We start from the raw sequence: 15,668 nt of genomic DNA, 5'->3' as shown, positions 1-15,668 counted from the left end.
TGTATAGCACATTTCATGTACAGGACAATTCAAAGTGCTTTACATAAAACAAAGATATTACAGATATTTAGAATAGTAAAAGGCATCAACACATAATCAACACATAATCACAATAAAATAATAAATTACATTAAAATGATAAAAAGCAAGATAAGTTAAAAAAAGTTACCGTGCAGATTTCATGCATAGGCACATGAGAAAAGAAATGTTTTTAACCTGGATTTAAAAATGTCTACATTTGGGGAAAGTTTAATCTCCACTGGCAGTTTGTTCCATTTGTTTGCAGCATAACAGCTAAATGCTGCTTCTCCATGTTTAGTCTGGACTCTGGCCTGGACTAGTTGACCAGAGTCTTTGGACCTAAGAGCTCTGCTAGGTTTATATTCTCTGAACATATCACAGATGTATTCTGGGCCTAAACCATTCTGGGATTTGTAAACAAGCAGAAGGGTTTTAAAATCTATTCTGTGACTGACTGGAAGCCAGTGTAAAGATTTTAAAACTGGTGTGATGTGTTCAGATCTCTTAGTCCTGGTTAAAACTCTAGCAGCAGCGTTCTGGATGAGCTGCAGATGTTTAATGCTCTTTTTAGGAAGTCCTGTTAAAAGACCATTACAGTAATCCAGTCTACTGGAGATGAATGCATGGATGAGTTTCTCTTGGTCTTTCTGGGAAACTGAACTTTTAATTCTGTTGATGTTTCTGAGCTGGTAAAAAGCTGTCTTAGTGACAGCTTTGATGTGGCTGCTGAAAGTCAGATCTGAGTCTATCAACACTCCCAGGTTACGAACTTGGTTGGTGATTTTAAGAGCCCGAGTCTCCAGGTGTTTGCCAATGCTGACCCTCTTCTCTTTGCTACCAAACAGAATAATCTCAGTTTTGTCTTCATTTAACTGTAGAAAATTCTCCCTCATCCAGGTGTTTATTTGCTCCAGACACTGACACATTAAGTCTATTGGACTGCAGTCATCTGGTGACAGAGACACATAAAGTTGTGTATCATCTGCATAACTTTGATAACTAATGCTATAGTTCTGTAATATTTTACCCAAAGGGAGCATATACAAGTTGAACAGAAGAGGTCCAAGGACTGACCCCTGGGGGACTCCACAAGTCATGTTTACTCGCTCAGATTCATAGCTGCCGATCGTAACAAAATAACTCCGGCCTTCTAAATAGGACCTGAACCAGTTAAGGACCGCTCCAGAAAGTCCAACCCAGTTTTCCAGCCTGTGCAACAGAATTCTGTGATCTACAGTATCAAACGCAGCACTGAGATCCAACAGAACCAGGACTGATACTTGACCAGAATCGGTATTCAACCTAATGTCATTTAACACTTTGACCAGAGCTGTTTCAGAGCTGTTTCAGTGCTGTGATGAGGTCGGAAGCCGGACTGAAATTTATCAAGATTTCCACTTTCATTTAAAAAGTCATGAAGCTGGTGAAATACAACTTTTTCAATAATCTTGGAAATAAAAGAGAGGTTAGAGACAGGTCTATAGTTGTTCATTACAATTTCACAGACAATGTTTTGATTCTCATTGTGCATGGTTCCCATCTAGCAGCTGGACTGCAGTGGCAGAGCTAGACTTTTATATACGGGGTGGCCAGCGGGTGATCAGACTATCAGGGGGACATATACTAAGAAAGGAAATGTTTGTATTCCTGTCTCTAACACAAACACTTATATACACTGCTGTGATAACTGTGATAATATTAGCGAGACATGAGAAATAAAACATCTTTACGTAAATAATCTGGATCACCATGTGGAGAAATCTGCAACAAGTTCAAAAAGGTCCATAGAAAGGTACAGTAAATTGGTTGTTTTGAACAGCAGTATGTGGCACTTGATGTGGGAGGATCAGTAGCTTTCTGTTGGTGGTGATAGACTGGCTTTTTGTGTCTGACCACCGTGACTTGTGTGGCTAACTCTATGTTGGGAGCTGTCAGGGTTGCTAATGCTGGGACTGGGGTCTATCTCGGCCTCATCTGTGTCCTTCCTCTTTAAAAATAAAAACAGAAATGTCTAATTTTCTCCTTTTTTATGTCTTCATATAGAAAATAAGACTGTAAGGCTGCATTTCTACACATTTTCATGTTGTAACTTACTTTAAAGTCAACTAGCAGCCTTGCTAGCCTCCTGGATCATTAAACTGGATCATGTAGCTCTAGCGTAGTCAATGCTAAGTAACATACTGTACTAAGGTACTCTTTGAGTATCTCTGTAGTTTAATATTAGCTTCAATCTGAAAATATTAACTGAGTTAATGTCTAATCCCTTAATACACTCACTGAAAACTAGATATGACATGATATGCCTACATCAGGGGCGCCCGTGTCCGGTCATTGAGATTTACTATCTTGCATCTTTAAGATGCATCTCTTCTCCAACACACCTGAATTAAGTGAATCACTTGTTACAAGGCCTCTGCAGAACAAAATGACATGCAGATGAGGGAATTCGCCCACTTGATTTAGATGTGAGGGAGAAAATCTACATCTAAAAATTGCAGGACAGTAAATCTCAAGGATTGGACTTGGGTAATCGCTTTAAAAATGACTTCAAACTGGTGTAGTGACACTGGTGATCTATGCATTTCTGGAAAGACGTTTTGGTCCTCGTTTTCCTTCAGTGACCTATCAAGCACATGAGGTGGCACGTGAGGTGTCCCATCAGATTTTAGAGGTAGCCCTAGCTAGCTCTGCCCTGTTGAACTGTCTGTGCTTTATGATAAAAAATATTATTGTCAACAATTTCAATGCTCACTTGAAGACAGAAATTTTCTTATGAGCTGTAAAACTACTATTGTCCTGACTTGACTTGCTGAGTCATGGTTTCCATTAGACCTTTGAAGGTACTCTGAGGGTTCACCATCACAAATACATTTGGACCTTTATGTTGTTTTGTCTAACAACTCCCACAGTTGCTGAGTTGATCACTGATGTCTAAAGCATTATACAACTTAAATGGCTGGTTTTCTTCCTATAGTGCATCCTGGTACCATAACTTTGCCAGTAACACACAGAGAGTTGGCCATCTACTTGAAGTAAAAGAGAATGGGACTACGTCTGTCTATGTGGTCAAGTTCTGATGTTCACGTCACCATTTCGGATCTTTTGGCAGGATATATGGTCTCAGGCGGTAGAGCAGGTCGTCCAATGATCGGAAGGTCGGCGGTTCGATTCCAGCTCCCGCAGTCATCTGTCGTTGTGTCCTTGGGCAAGACACTTAACCCTCCTTGCCTCCAGTGTTGTCATCGCTGGTGTATGAATGTGTGGATGAATGTTCGGTGATGGTCGGAGAGACCGTAGGCGCAGACTGGCAGCCACGTTTCCGTCAGCTTGCCCCAGGGCAGCTGTGGCTACACATGTAGCTTACCATCACCAGGTATGAGTGAGGAGTGGATGAATAATGGATTCACACAATGTAAAGCGCTTTGGGTGCCTTGAAAAGCGCTATATAAATCTAATCCATTATTATTATTATTATTATTATTATTACTATAGGCAGTTTGGCCAAGCTTCAGCTTTCCAGCCTCATGAGCATATTTTTACTACACTTGCATTCATTTTTCTCCTTAATTTAAACCACAGCATCATTGTTTCACTTGCTTTATAATACATCTCATCCACTGCCAGATGCAATTACAATGAGATGATCAATGTTTGCTCATTTACAACTATGTTATGGTTGATTGGCATTAATAATAAACCACTGTTAAGATTTTTTTTTTTTTTTTTGGTGGAGATGCTTTTCTAAACTCTCTCCGTAATACATTAATAGTAGACAAATGAGTATCTTGTCTTGGCTTTTATATAAATTGACTTGGTTTTTGTGAAGTTTTAACAAGAAAACAAAACATCCCACTGCACTGAAAGCTGGTATAGTGGCAAATAACAAAGAAAGGCTTTATTCTACCTTTAATTAAACAGGTTATTCATTTTTAGCCAAGCTAATCAGATTGTCCTAGGGGCCCAGTATGAATACTAAAAATGTGCTTGTCCAGAATTTGCAAATGTGCCAATAAATGAGTTACTCTATTATATTCAGGAAGTCAAGAAACTCTGCAACCTTTTTTTATCCTTACTGAAAGAATTGGAGAAGGTTATGAAGATAGGAGAAGATATCATCTAAATGATTTTATGTCAGCTCCCCAGAGGATATTGTAAGCACTCATTGCTGGGCTTGGAGCTCTAACATCAGAGAACAGTCAGATCATTTTTCATAATTCAAATGATTCTGAATATAATAGTCAATAATGCAGAGATAGTTGTCTGCAGATCCGATAATGATGACCAATTAGAGAAGCAGGGATGTTTTCAATGAAAGCTTGGCAAACATAATGGTGTTTCACATCCAAAATAATGAGAGCTTGAAAGAGCTGCAGCAGTGTTTTCATCAGCAGTCCTAAGAAGCAGCTTTTTATGTCTGTGATCTTTTATTGGTACTTTGATAATTACAGATCCTGCTTATTTCATCTGATCACACCGCTGTGACCCTTAAAGATTTATTTGTGTTCAATGCACTGTAAAACATCAGCTTGTTTAAAGCAACATTTTATAAATGAAAATTGCATTCTGTATCTTTTGTTTTTAAATAAAGCATAATGTTTTTCCCTCTATTTCTGTCTTTAAATCTTCGATGTAACCAGAACCAGTTGATCTTGTTGTGTTTTTATGACAGATTTTATTTTTCTAACCAGTTCTGAGTTCAGCCAGTGCAAGTATGACAGCACATGTTAGTGATACACACATTATAAACTAATATATCACAGTGACACCCACTACAGCTATGTCACCTCGTGGCCACAATCATAATCCCTGCTTTAGAATCAAATTCAAGCACAAATGCAGGCAAATTATTTAAATATGAAATATGTGTGAAAACCTATGAGGATATAAACTGTAATACTGGCTTTGTTTGATAAATGATAGACCACCGTTTTTAAGTAATGCCTTAAAAGGCACATAGAAGAATACACATGTACATATTTTTGAAGTAGTTACATGTAGCACAGCCATCACTTCACCTGAAACCACTGGATCCACTCACAGATGAAAACATGTTTATGTCTGGAAGAATTTTGGCCACTGACGGCCACCATCCATTCATAACTGTGCTAGGCATTTGAAGCATTGCTATGCTCATCTTTAGCACAAGATGTCAGTAATTCTTACATTCTGCACCGTTTAATTTTAGTTCAGGTGAGGTCTCAAAAATGGACACTGGCACAGTTTAGCGCCATTTCTTATCAAGGGTTTTAAAAGGTTAAATAAACCTATAAGATTAAATACAATTATAAAGATGAGCTGATTTATGACTTAAAAACTTCATTGGAAAAAAAATTGACTTTCAATGACTAAAGTGAATAATAAATGATGCAACTTTAGTGACCTTTAAAAAACTCCATTTCATCAAACCCATCCATCCATTTTCTCCTGCTTATCCAGAGTTGGGTCGCGGGGGCAGCTGCCTAAGCAGGGAAACCCAGACTTCCCTCTCCCCGGCCACATTCACCAGCTCATACGGAGGGATCCTGAGGCGTTCCCAGGCCAGTTGAGAGATGTAGTCTGAGTTTTTGCCTTAGCGACCACCGAAGCCGCGCTCCTCTTAGCCCACTAATACCCATCAGCTGCCTCTGGAGTCCCACAGGCCAAAAAGGCCCGATAGGACTCCTTCTTCAGCTTGACGGCATCCCTTACTGCCGGTGTCCACCAACAAGTTCGGGGGTTACCACCACGACAGGCACCGACGACCTTACGGACACAGCTGCGGCTGGCAGCCTCGACAATAGAGGCACGCAACACAGCCCATTCGGATTCAATGTCCCCCGCCTCACCCGGGACATGGTTGAAGCTCTGCCGGAGATGGGAGTTGAAGCTCTTTCTGACAGGAACCTCTGCCAGACGTTCCCAGCAGACCCTCACAACAGGCTTTGGTCTGCCAGGCCTGACCCGCATCCTCCCCCACCATCTGAGCCAACTCACCACCAGATGGTGATCAGTTCACAGGTCTGCCCCTCTTCACCCGAGTGTCCAGAACATGCGGCCGCAAGTCCGACGGCACGACTACAAAGTTGATCATCGAACTGCGGCCTAGAGTGTCCTGGTGCCAAGTGCACATGTGGACACTCTTATGTCTGAACAAGGTGTTCGTTATGGACAGTTCATGACGATTCAGTTCAGGGGGGCCGTTCCTCCCAATCACGCCCCTCCAGGTTTCGCTGTCGTTGTCCATGTGAGCATTGAAGTTCCCCAGCAGAACGAGGGAGTCCCTGGAAGGAGTGCTCTCCAACACCCCCTTCAAGGACTCCAAAAAGGGTGGGTACTCAGAACTGCTATTTAGTGCATAAGCACAAACAACAGTCAGGACCCATCCCCCTACCCGAAGGTGGAGGGAAGCTATCCTTTCGTCCACCGGGGTAAACCCCAAAGTATAGGTGCCAAGTCGGGGGGCAATGAGCATGCCCACACCTGCTCGGCGCCTCTCACAGGGAGCAAATCCAGAATGAAAGAGGGTCCAGCCTCTCTCAAGGACAGTGGTTCCAGAGCCCAAGCCGTGCGTCAAGGTGAGTCCAACTATATCTAGCCAGAACCGTTCAATCTCGAGCACCAGCTCAGGTTCCTTCCCCGCCAGAGAGGTGACATTCCACGTCCCTAGAGCTAGCTTTTGCAGCCGAGGATCAGACCATCAGGGTCCCCGCCTCTGGCAGCCACCCAGCTCACACTGCACCCGACCCCTATGGCCCCTCCTGCAGGTGGTGAGCCCACGGGAGCTCATTAAACCCTCATGTGGTAATTACTGTCAAACCAAGAGGTGATGTAGAAAAGTTTATTACAGTTTTCACAGAATGTAAAATCATTAATTAACGTTATTTACGTATCAAACATTTCAAAACAGAAACAAATTTGTCCCATCATCGTACAACCAAATCAAAGCGTCACTTTGGAGCGACGTCACTACAGCAACCGGCCGTTAACGGTCAATCACTCCCACACACAGCAGCCTGAGGAATTTCAACCTGAGCTTAACATCCCTTCAATGTCGTGCATTAGCTAATGAGCTGGAGCTGCTGACTGCAGCTGCAGTGCAGTAACAGATCTTAAACTGGATACCGACTCAGACTTCTGAAATAAATCGACTGAACGTGTTCCTGGAGGTCCTAGATTTAATACCCTCCCAATCAACTTAATAACACTGCAGACCCAAATTAAGAAGAAGGAAAAAAGACATTTGTTAAAGTTAGGCACCCATTTTGATGGAAAACGTGTATGTAAATTTAAGATAAGAAGTTGTAATTAGTAATTAAAAACTGAAATTATTAGAATGTATTAGATTTAGAAATTAAAAACCCTAAGAAAAAAAAACACAGGTTATGAACCTGCAGGAGTGTAAAAACATTAATAACTTTGCAGTAATGGCAGCTGGCAGTAACCAGACATACTGGTTTTGATTTCAATAATATAAAACATTAAAATGGAGGGAAAAAAAAGCTTTAAAAAGTTTCCTCAGCAGACGCATGACAGTCTGTAACGCACTTGGAAGGATCTCACCAAATGGGAGAAAAATTCTTACAAACTGATTATAAAGTAACTCCATACACACTAGCTTTAGTGGTTATCTTGTTAAGACTCTGAAGTCTTGACACCAAACGTACATCTACTTCATTAATCCCAAAAACTTCAAGTGGAAATACTTTCTCATTTTTCTGACAGAATCTATTCAGTTTTTTGTGTGTTTTCCATCACATTTCAGCTGCTGTGTTTAATTCAAATTTATCTTCGGCCTCAACTTTAAAGAAAAGTTAAAAGATTAAAGGCTACATTTCTTTCAATTTTGAGGTTTTGTACCACTGTGGCAGGCAATAAAGTGTGTAAACTGGATGCACAGTATCAATAAAGTTCAGACACATCTGCATATTTAACTTTTCTTGGCACCGTACAGAGTGAAGCATTCAGAAACTGAGTAGTTTCATCCATAAGTTAAAAAAAGCAACAATCAGAGAAAGATGTTCACATGTAATTCATGCAACTAAAGGCCTTTGAAGGGCCTCACTCTTTGTGAGGCAGTTTAATGAAAAGCTATAAGAAAAGTCTCAACGCTTGATCGTCCCAAGATTTGACATCCTTGAGTCTCTTGATACCAGTAACACACAAACACCTCATTGAGTGTTCTGTAGAGGAAATTTCACATGACACGTTTGTCAGGATCCTCCACAGATGTCAGTGTTTCTTGTTTTTATGACAATCCTTCCCAGTGACATTTCTGTCAATTTACTATGTAGCAGTGACTTTTGCTGAAAGAGGAGCAGCAGAGCTGTTGCTACCTCGAAGAGTCTGGAATGAGTCTTTTAAACCAGCTGCCGACGGCCACGTCGACTCGCAGCACTAATGTGACACCTATCAGCAGGAACACAGAGCTCACCAGGAACCCTGAGGCCTCAAACATCAACCTGGAAGGATAAAACAGCAGATATAATATTACAATAGACATCGATACCTGCATTCTCTGATGTGCATTTACTGAAAAGTGCAGCTAATTATTGGTTGGCTGTTAGACTCTGTCCATATTCTCAAAAAGCCTTTATCGTTTCTGTGAAGTGGAAAATCCATTCAGGCACTTACTTGGGTGCAAAAACCTTCCAAACCATTAGGTGTCTCCTGAGGATGGCAGCGGCACAGACTGAGGAAAAAACCTGTAAAGGAAGTAGACCGATGTGATGTGATACTGATGCAAGCCTGAAAGCAAAGCTTAATCAAACAAATGGAAAATAAAATATGCAAAAAAAAAAAAAACTTAAAACTTCATCTAAAAAAAAAAAAACAAAAACAAAAAAAGACTCATTCCAGCTCAAGGTTTCCATGTTTTCATATTAGTGAGCAAACATAATAAATGTGTTACTTCATACCTGTGCTCCGTGAATAAAGAGGTAGCGTGTTGAGAGCTGCAGAAGAGCAGAGCTGAACTGTTGGGGGTTTTCTCTCAGTCTCATCTCCATCACAGCATCCTCTCCTTCCTCCCCGTAAGCTCGCCCTCTGCTCCCACGCACCTCACACACCAGGGGCCAAAACAGCAGCAATGGACAACCCACTGAAGGAAAAAAAGAATTAAAAGAAAAGAATTAACGCCTTTTTAAAAACCTTTAAAGCATCTTTTTTTTTTTTTACTCTCTAGAGAAGATTACCTGCAAACAAGATGTGTGAGGCAAAAGTGTTGAAGGTAACCATTGAAGCAGGTAATATAGTGCCTGTATGCCCATTGGGGAATCCCATGAAGGCAGCACCCCACTGGATAGAGGGGAAAGTGGGCAAATGACCGGTGGCATGGAAAAACTGGGTGGCAGCCAGGGACCACAGCACTACTGGAGTCCAGGGCACGTTAAAGCCCCCTGAGGGGAAACAGAAAGGTGGGTGAGGAGAGAAAGCCCCTATTTTCAACATGGAGATTGAGCAAGTTGTGAATTAGAGAATATAAAGGTGTAATTGTGAACATTTTACCAGAATAAGCTCCATGCAGGCCACTCAGGGTTGTGGAGGAGGCATGCATGTGTAAAATAGCTCCCATTTCTAGCAGCAGCAGGAGGAAAGACAGCGCCATGCCCTCTGGGTGCAGCAGCAGTAGTCCAATTCCCAACAGGCCACTAAACAGCAGAACAGGAGCAGAGTAGACCGTTCCCAGTCCGTAGGCCTCCACGGCGGGCCTGTTGTCCGCTTCGCCGCCTCCGCACAGCTCACCATCGTCCAGGGAACGGCGCATGCGTTGGTAGATCTGGGGGATCAGATGGTGCAGCTCGGCTTGAGGGCTGATGCCGGTGCTGGCACGGTAACGAGGAGGGGGCAGATGCGAGCTTCTGGCTGAGGCTGTGGCCCTGGTCTTTACAAACACAGTGAGTGGATCCAGCCAGATCAGAGACAGCCCCAGTCCGAGGAGGCAGAAGGCGGCCCTTGGGAGGGCCAGCTGCGCCAGGCGGATCAGCTCAGCCAGATTTCTGAAGCTGTCCTCAGGAGTGGCGCTCACAGCCCAGTGGAGCCCCAGGCACACAGAAAGCAGTGGTAGGATCCAGCGGGCTGTGAACACGGTCCCACCTGAGGAGTTGAGATTACCGTAGTGGCACAGGTAGTGTCTCAGTAGATATGTATATGTGCTGAGGGAAATAACAGAGAGGATGTAGTGCAGGTTCTTCAGCTGGGTGTCCTGCAAACGTGAAAGTGGAGAAAGAAAAGGAGATGGCTGGCAGAAACCCTGCTCTTCTCTGCATCCATGGAAGGAAAGGGAAAGGTACAGGCTGCCAATGAGGACTCCCAGACAGGCCAAGAGGGTGCTGCTTTCCTTCCTCACTGTTGATGGAGATAAAGCTGGGGAAGGCAGCAGCCCTGCAGATTTCAGAGGGTCGTGGCTTGGAGGAAGAAGCAGGCCATCCCAGTTGAGATGGATGGGAATATAGAGGGCCAGAGAGAACACCAGAAAGGTCACAACCCGGCCTTCTGCGATCACGTAGCTATCTGAGAGCAGGGAGGCGCAGCGAAGGAGTGGCACCACAAGAGACGGGACGATGAGGCGATGTGGGGTCAGCCACCTGGCGTACTTTGGAGATTTGGTTCCGTTCTTTAACACCATAGGGGTGTTGAGTAGACATGCCCTCCAGAGGAAGAGAAGTTGGGAGCTGAAGACGCCTGCTGCCAGGCACCACACTAAGTCCACATATCCCTGTGTGAGCAGCTGAGCAGCAGCCACACAAACCCCAGCTGTTAGGGCCACAGCAGCCGGAGCCTTCAGTCCTGCCTCATTTTCCCTGATAAGAGCTAGGGACAATTCAGACAGAACCAAACACATCAGGCATGCAAACGCAAGGATGGCTAAACCTGCTCCCATCTTAAGTGGGTTGAATCGGGCCCAGGTGGCTCGGCAGGTGTCTCTGACAGAGGTGAGGTAAGCTTGCAGAGAAGAAGCCAGCTGTGGGGAGGGTGATCGACCCTCTCTAATGGAGCTGAGGTACTCTGAGGAGAGGCGGGTAAACTCATCCTTTAGCTGAGAGAGGCTATCAGGTGGGATGTCCTTGGCCATACTAGAGTATGTCTCCAGGAAGCGGTTAACCTTCAGAAACAACAGTAAAATTGAAGATGTAGAGAAAAAAAAACAATTACTAAACATGCTTCAGGGTATATGAATGATGAAACCTGGTCCATGTGGAAAACATAGAAATAAACTGTACTTTTTCCACTTTGAGCAGATTACCTGTTTTGCGTTGATCCACAGCGCCTCCAGCTGGCTGAGGCCCACAACTGCAGCTTCTGTCTGCCCATGAGGAGGGAATAAAGGGAGGAGGACCTGCCCGACACTGCTGTATGGGATCGGAATTCCCAGCAGCAAAGCCAGGGTGGGCACCAGGTCCGTCTGGGGCACCACATCTGGCTCATTCTGTAAATTATAGGGAAAAAAAATTTAATTTTTGTCATCTAAAGCTGCTTTTTGACAACTGAAAGGTTCCATGCAGCAAACAGAATTGCTCCCATATAAATCCCAATTTTCTCTTATTTACTATATAACCCTACACTGCAGTTATGGAAATCAGAAACAGAGCACATTTCTCAGAAGTCTGACTCACTTATCTTTTTAAAAAGTAGAGACCACGTGTCAGCAATCTTTTTATGGATTCACATTCGGAACTGAACAGCCAATCACGAACACAGATTTTGACGCATCAATAGTTTGGCATAGTAATTATTTCTATAAACAGAAAACATACCCCTGATTTTGCTGGATCAAAATTACTTTAATGGTTATTTGCTGATAAGACAAAGTCAAACAGAAAAAAGTGTTCTTGTAGACTGAACCTAAAATGTGAGTTCAGGTATTTTTCAAACTGGTTTAATTCCAAATCTTGATTCAAAATTTTATTAAAAGCAGTATAAAAGTTAAAGTTATGTACTCTGTGAAGGTGTAGTAAACATTTAGGTAAACTGGGTACATTTCTTGGTGTGGTGGTTTCCAGGGTTAGGCAACACTTATGGCAGTCTAATTAAATTAGAAGTAATACTTTATTTTATCTGCTCTTTGTTCTCAAGTAGATGAGGAAGAAAACTCAGCCTCCACATCTATTCGAAAATTAGGCAACCTTAACTTTTAGCACATTTATATTCTTAAGTTTCTTTGTGGACAAGTGAAAAGCTGTGTTCAGTAGCTATTATTTATTTATTTATTTTAAGCACTGTGGCCTCACAGCCAGATGGTGGCTGGTTAGAGCCACGACTGGGGGGAGGTTCGAACAGTGGCCTTTCTATGTGGAGTTTGCCTGTTCTCCCCATGGGTTCTCTTCGGGTACTCCGGCTTCCTCCCACCATTCCAAGAGGGCAGTTTGATCACTCTAAATTCTCCATAGGAGTGGGTACAAGCGTGATTGGCTATTTGTCTCTGTGTTGGCCCTGCGATGGCCTGGAGACCTGTTTAGGGTGTACCCTGCCTCTCACCTGCTAATTGCAGGAATTGGCTCCAGCTTCTCTGCGACCTTTAATTGGACAAAGCGGTATAGATAATGAATGAATAATTTAGGCTTTTTTTCATTGTTCTTTTTTGGAACATTACAGATAAACCTACTCTAATGCATTATCCACAGACTAGCAACAGGCTAGCTAGCGCCCCTCCCTTCGTCAAGGCAATGCCGGAAGTAGCTGATCTGAGATCTGTCCTCAGTTTCTTTATCTGAAATAAAGAATAAATACTTATGCATTAAGGGGAACCATATATCAATAAAGCTACTCTTGGCAAAGCAGCCAAACCATCATTCAGCTGTCATGATGTTGGAGAGGACAAGGTTTAAAAAAAAGAAAAGGCAAAGCCAGAATTTGCTGATCTGAGATCTTTTCTCCATGTCTTGGAGCAGAGAGCAGAGAGTACTGCTCATTTTCCTGTCATTATAAGATCAAATTTTATTTACTTAAAGGCTGCAGACTGCTGCGTGTAGTTAATAACACATTTATCTGTGATATGACAAACTTAAAAGCATAGATTTAACCCGGCTTTACTCAAGACTTTAACAATGACTGAGTCACATGTTGCTGCCCTAACATTGTCAATATATAAACTAGTAAAGAAGCCAGAAGTGTCTGTGATAGAGTATCAATGGAACATAAATTCTGTGAAATTACAGCAGAGACCAGATTTTTAACTTCTTCATTTAAAAGAGTTAATCTTTCCTGTGACTGCGCCTTTTAATCATCCAAGTCTGAACAACCTTTACAGATTTCACAAACCTGAATCTGCATTTGCACCCTATAGAAAAGCTGTTATTAATTTACTTTTTAACTCCCATCTTTACATTTAATATATATATTGCTTGTTCATTCACCTGAGATGGGGGTCCAGGGAAAATAGGAGAAGGACTGTAAATGAAGAGGGCAGCATCCGTCTCTTTTTGACTTTCTCCGCCATGATCTCCAGTATCTGTCATCCCATGATCACCCATCACCACCAAGAGGGTGTCATTCTGAAGACGGTCAATAACAGACCTGAAATAAAAGAACAAATATAAGATGAGAGATTTAAACAGAGCAGTTATTTGAGTTCCTAACATTACTTCCCTGTAAAACTCACGATTCTCACATTGGATTTAACGTGACCTGACATTGTGGAAACATGCAGTGAAACAAGTGTGTTGCAGCTGAATTCTTGCCTGACCTGATGACTTCGTCCATCTGCGTGAGTTTGTCAGCCATGGCTGGGTGGTCAGGGCCAAACCTGTGACCACAGTGATCCACACCAAGAAAGTGAGCAACCAGAATGTCCCAATCATCATCCACCACTGTTTAAACCATCAGACACACACAGAGAGAGATGAAACTAAAGTAAAAAGAAGCATGAAAGCAAAGCAATAAATCTATTTAAATTCATTTCTGATGGTTAATACATACTAGTTGTGTAGAGATGCTGCAGGATTCCATTATCCACAGTGTGCAGATCCTTTACATTGAAAGAAGGAAAGGGCAAAGATCTGTGAAACTTCTTGGGGAAAAGGCTCTCCCAAGTGTCATCTCCCATGAACACCACCCTTTTACCTATGAGGGTGAAAGTTTTTTTGTTTGGACAACAAAAGCTGCAATTTAGTAATTATATTGAGCAATATGTAGTAAAATAATAGATAGAAATGTGCTGCAACTCACCCATTTGTCCAAGCTGGTGGATAAGGTTATCTTCCAAGATGGCACTAGATGCAAAGTTATTGCCTACATCCACAAAGGTGGGCAAAGACCCAGTCGTGAAGCCTTTGATCCTCTGCATGGTGGTCGTAGGTGGGTCAGCTCGGAAAGGGTACAAGCGGCTTTGAGAAGGCCTTGATGAGACTGTATCCTCCAGCACAGGTAGCTTGTTCTCGTAAGGTTTAGGAGCCGTTTTGGTGGGGTCAAACCGAGCGAAGTCAATCTTCAAGGCATCGATTATGAGGATGACAGCTCTTCGAAATCGCGGTTGAGAGCGGCAGAAATCCGTGGGCTCCTCTCCGGGATTCAGCACGTCTCCGCATGTACTGGTCCTGTTCACCTCCAGCCTCACCAGCAGGAACCCACCCACGAACAGGTAGATGCCCACAAAGTACACCGCGCACGTCCAGAGGAGCAGGGACAGCACCGGTAGCCCTTTCATCCTAAACACATAGGTTATACCAGTTGAGGTAAAACTCTGAAACACTGCTTCACGTTAACGATTAAAAAAAAAACAGGTGTATGTCAGTGACACGTGCTATACAAGATACTATTACCAGCAACATGAAACTTAATATAAAAAACTCTCCTGCCCACGTAACCCAGTAAACTCGCGGCGCAAAAGAGATGTGAACAGGTGAAACTAGCTTACACTAAAAAAAAGACGGTCAATCTTAGTAAGTTAAAGCTGTTAGCAGATGCTAGCTCGCGTCGCTTTTGCCACTGACCTTGTAGCAGCTGGTTTTTCGTCCTCTCCGGAGGGCGGACGTGAATCTGTATCAACACAGGGTTGCAGGTTTCTCAGGTAAACAGAGAACAGGGCGGTACGCTCACCTTCATTGGGACTGGTACAATGAGATTAGGCGGCTGTCACAGGCAGGAACTTCAGCGGGCAAGGAACCCAGCGGAAATTCACAGCGGACTTCTTTTTTTGTAACACCACAACGATACTTCCAATTTATCCGGAGTTTATACTTTCAGATACACATTGCTTCGAGTAATTTAATAAAATAGCGTTTTAGGATATGCATATCTCTAAAACGATCGGATATATGTAAAGGATACCGTTATAAATAAAATTATTTAACTGTTTGGTCTTGAATTAGAAATCTTTTTTAAAAGTCACGATTGTTTTTGCCTGTAAGACCACATACCGGGTATAATAGAAATAGAGAAGGAAGTAGTGATGGGTCCCCCTATTTTCAATTAATTGAACTCATTGGTTATTATCAGCCAGATCAGTTTATATTAAAATTAAATTTATATTAAACCTTCCACATTTTTATTGTCTCTTGCTTCTACTTTTAACTACTTCTGAGGCATTTTGGAACAAACTACTTGCTCTTAATTTATGTATAATAGCCCTGACGTGCCGTATTTTGAACACACACACACACACACACACACACACACATATATATATATATATATCAGAATTATTTTCATAAACAACATACCACATTCACGAT

At 42.6% G+C, this 15,668-nt stretch overlaps 1 protein-coding gene across 1 annotated transcript; it reads right to left on the bottom strand.

Moving 5' to 3' along the window:
• Nucleotides 1–6,826: 6,826 nt before the first annotated feature.
• pigo (phosphatidylinositol glycan anchor biosynthesis, class O) lies at nucleotides 6,827–15,101 on the bottom strand. Its single transcript, XM_041969251.1, has 11 exons — nucleotides 14,928–15,101; nucleotides 14,164–14,642; nucleotides 13,915–14,058; nucleotides 13,682–13,805; nucleotides 13,353–13,512; nucleotides 11,243–11,425; nucleotides 9,505–11,101; nucleotides 9,192–9,395; nucleotides 8,916–9,097; nucleotides 8,632–8,702; nucleotides 6,827–8,459 (listed from the first exon to the last, which is right to left on the bottom strand). Exons 2-11 carry the CDS (start codon nucleotides 14,639–14,641, stop codon nucleotides 8,330–8,332), a joined length of 3,273 nt encoding a protein of 1,090 aa, XP_041825185.1. The 5' UTR covers nucleotide 14,642; nucleotides 14,928–15,101; the 3' UTR covers nucleotides 6,827–8,329.
• Between the last annotated feature and the right edge of the window lie 567 nt (nucleotides 15,102–15,668).

This window comes from Melanotaenia boesemani, chromosome 19, assembly GCF_017639745.1.
Source record: "Melanotaenia boesemani isolate fMelBoe1 chromosome 19, fMelBoe1.pri, whole genome shotgun sequence".
Taxonomy (NCBI): domain Eukaryota; kingdom Metazoa; phylum Chordata; class Actinopteri; order Atheriniformes; family Melanotaeniidae; genus Melanotaenia; species Melanotaenia boesemani.
The sequence above is the reverse complement of the archived record's forward strand: the minus strand, read 5'-3'. Positions and strand labels throughout refer to the sequence as shown.